This window comes from Astatotilapia calliptera, chromosome 23, assembly GCF_964374335.1.
Source record: "Astatotilapia calliptera chromosome 23, fAstCal68.1, whole genome shotgun sequence".
NCBI lineage: Eukaryota > Metazoa > Chordata > Actinopteri > Cichliformes > Cichlidae > Astatotilapia > Astatotilapia calliptera.
The window spans coordinates 10,979,355-10,981,784 of record NC_137443.1 but is presented as its reverse complement, the minus strand read 5'-3'; the positions used below and the strand labels follow the sequence as shown (position 1 = coordinate 10,981,784).

Below are 2,430 nucleotides of genomic sequence, written 5' to 3'. Positions count from 1 at the left end.
CGAGACACACCGTCTGGGCCGGGAGCTTTCCGAGCATTCAGACTCTTAAACTGCTTCAAGAAATGGTTCTTTGGGGCACCTTTAATGGTTTTTCAAAGAACCTTTTTAAAAATGGTTCTTTAAAGAACCATTTTTAAAAAGGTCCTTCAAATGGTTCTTTAAAAGAACCATTTTAAAGAACCTTTTTTGAGTGGTTCTTTAAAAAAACCATTTTAAATCTTTCAAAATAAAATGCATCATAAATTGAATTTGAGTAGGGTAAAATAAATACGAGCACAGCATAGACATATATTAATGGTTTATTGTCATTTTGTAGTTACCAAAAGACAAAAAGGCATTTTAACCCTCAGCACAACATCACTACTAATACATGTCACATATTAGTGTTTTAAAAAGTAATAATTAAATATATTGGCTATACTATAAATAAATATATATATAAATACTATATCTACAGATAACACAACAAATAATACATGTATTGTTTAATTAATAAAACATCAGAAAGTGATAAAACACATTAGAAATAGCAATAGCTTCATAACAGACCAATAAATCAACACATTTTCATCAGCAGATATTTGCATGTTCAGTAAAAACATTTCAACAACAAGTTTATGATTAAAATGATCAATGAACTTCAGCCTTACGCTATGTAATGTACTTTTCATGTTGTACTCATGGTCCTTTGTTAGTCCAGTTTAGGACAATGTCTCTGACGTATGTTTCATATCAAATATATGTCATATCAAAACAAGCCCACACCTGCAGTTGTTTCAGTTTTTCACTGGTGTTTCCTGTCAGCTGGTCAACCTCACTCAGGCGGACATCCATATCAGCCAACCAAATGACAAGTTCCTCCCTTTGTGCTTCAAATCCCTCCCACTCTGAGACAAGGAGCTGAAAGAGAGAGAAAAGAGTCAATTATAAAGAAGAGAGAAAAGTGAAACCCTCCTCAGAAGGTCTGACTCGCATACCTGCAGTTGACCTGTGATGGACTCCAGTTTGGCGTTCACGTCATCCCTCGTCGATGCCAACAGCCGAGTCTGCAGGGTGCCCTGGAAGAGCTGAGTTAATGTTCGACTCCTCCTGGTCAGGCTCTCCAGCTGGATGACCCGAGGTCTCCCCTCTCGCCGCTGCCTCTGAACGCACAAACACAAATTGCATCTGAAGCAGGAGGTGCAGATTTTTTTTGCTATTCTTTTCTAAATCCAGGCTTGATCACGTGGAGGTATTTGGAAAATTGTTTTGGCCAGTGGACGACTGTTGTCTTGCAGGAAGTCAAACCAAACATATGCGATACACAATCAATTCACAAGAACACATTGTAAAAAATAAGTCCAGTTCTTGCCTGATTTCAAGTGAAAGCTGCATCAAAACAGGGTAAAATGAGTGTTTGCAGCAAATGTGAGCACAAAGCCTCACTTTGTACAAGCCTGCTATTACAGTTCTCCTCTATGCAGACGACTTTCCTGTTTTCAAGGCACAACTTGGATCTGCTGTACGAATCTTATGGATACACACTAAATGAAATAATAGTGTGCATGACTCCAGATTCTGATCCCTCATCCTAATATGGTCCCAACATAGCAACAGCAATAATGCAAATGTTGAGGCTTCAAAATACAAAGTCCATAAACCAATGGCTGACATGGGTTTTATCATAAGGGTGATAAATATACAGATTTCAGACTGTCTTAGCGATTTGATGTTCATTTACCTGCAGATGCACTATACCTGCTCCATGGTTTTTCACAACATTTTGCATATCACTATTTAATACAGGAAGTACGTGAACTAAAACATGTCATCGTTCTTTGTGAGAGGACCATATTAATGAAACAAACCTCAATGACATCATAGGGATCCCTAAAGATGCTCCTGCTGCTTCTCTTCCTCCTCATCCAAAGCTTCCTTCTCCTTGTCCTCAACTTCCATCCAATTGTAATTCAATCTAATTGTGTTTCTGCCCCTCCTCTTCCTCATTTTGTTGGAGCTGTGAACACAGTTAATGTGAATCTGGATTAATTTGTGCAAACAAGAAAAATCTACAGCTTTTTGGTCAGAGGTGCTCTTGTGATTTAAGCCGGGTAGAGTAGATTTATGTGTTGATGCTACCTGCTTCAGCTCTGGCTGGATTACAAACTTTAACCATGTGCTGAACTTTGGCCCAGCGTTGATACCTCTTGTTAGTATAACGACCTCTTCTTAGCTTGTATGTATGATGTATGATGGTGGATAAATTAAATATACAAAAAAATTTAACTATATTACAAAAGAACATCTATCTTGGAAACATCAAATGACCGGAGCATAACTTGTCAACTAGTCCGAAACTAAGTTATGCAGGAACAGTCAAAGACACACCTTCTCATGTTTGAAACCATTGTTTGAAAGGTTCTTTGTGGCACCAAAACAGGTTCTTCTATG

At 37.9% G+C, this 2,430-nt stretch overlaps 1 protein-coding gene across 1 annotated transcript; it reads right to left on the bottom strand.

Moving 5' to 3' along the window:
• Nucleotides 1-281: 281 nt before the first annotated feature.
• On the bottom strand, nt 282-2,021 carry LOC145424536 (uncharacterized). The gene is made up of 3 exons (XM_080297934.1): nt 1,848-2,021; nt 978-1,142; nt 282-900 (listed from the first exon to the last, which is right to left on the bottom strand). Exons 1-3 carry the CDS (start codon nt 1,902-1,904, stop codon nt 733-735), a joined length of 390 nt encoding a protein of 129 aa, XP_080154060.1. The 5' UTR covers nt 1,905-2,021; the 3' UTR covers nt 282-732.
• Between the last annotated feature and the right edge of the window lie 409 nt (nt 2,022-2,430).

Coding starts and splice junctions, on each gene's coding strand:
- LOC145424536 (XM_080297934.1), bottom strand. CDS start 1,904: ATGAGGAGGAAGAGAAGCAGCAGGAGCATCTTTAGGGATCCCTATGAT. Junction 1,143..1,847: donor ATCCCTATGATGTCATTGAG/GTTTGTTTCATT, acceptor TTGTGCGTTCAG/AGGCAGCGGCGAGAGGGGAG. Junction 901..977: donor CCATCACAGGTCAACTGCAG/GTATGCGAGTCA, acceptor TCTCTCTTTCAG/CTCCTTGTCTCAGAGTGGGA.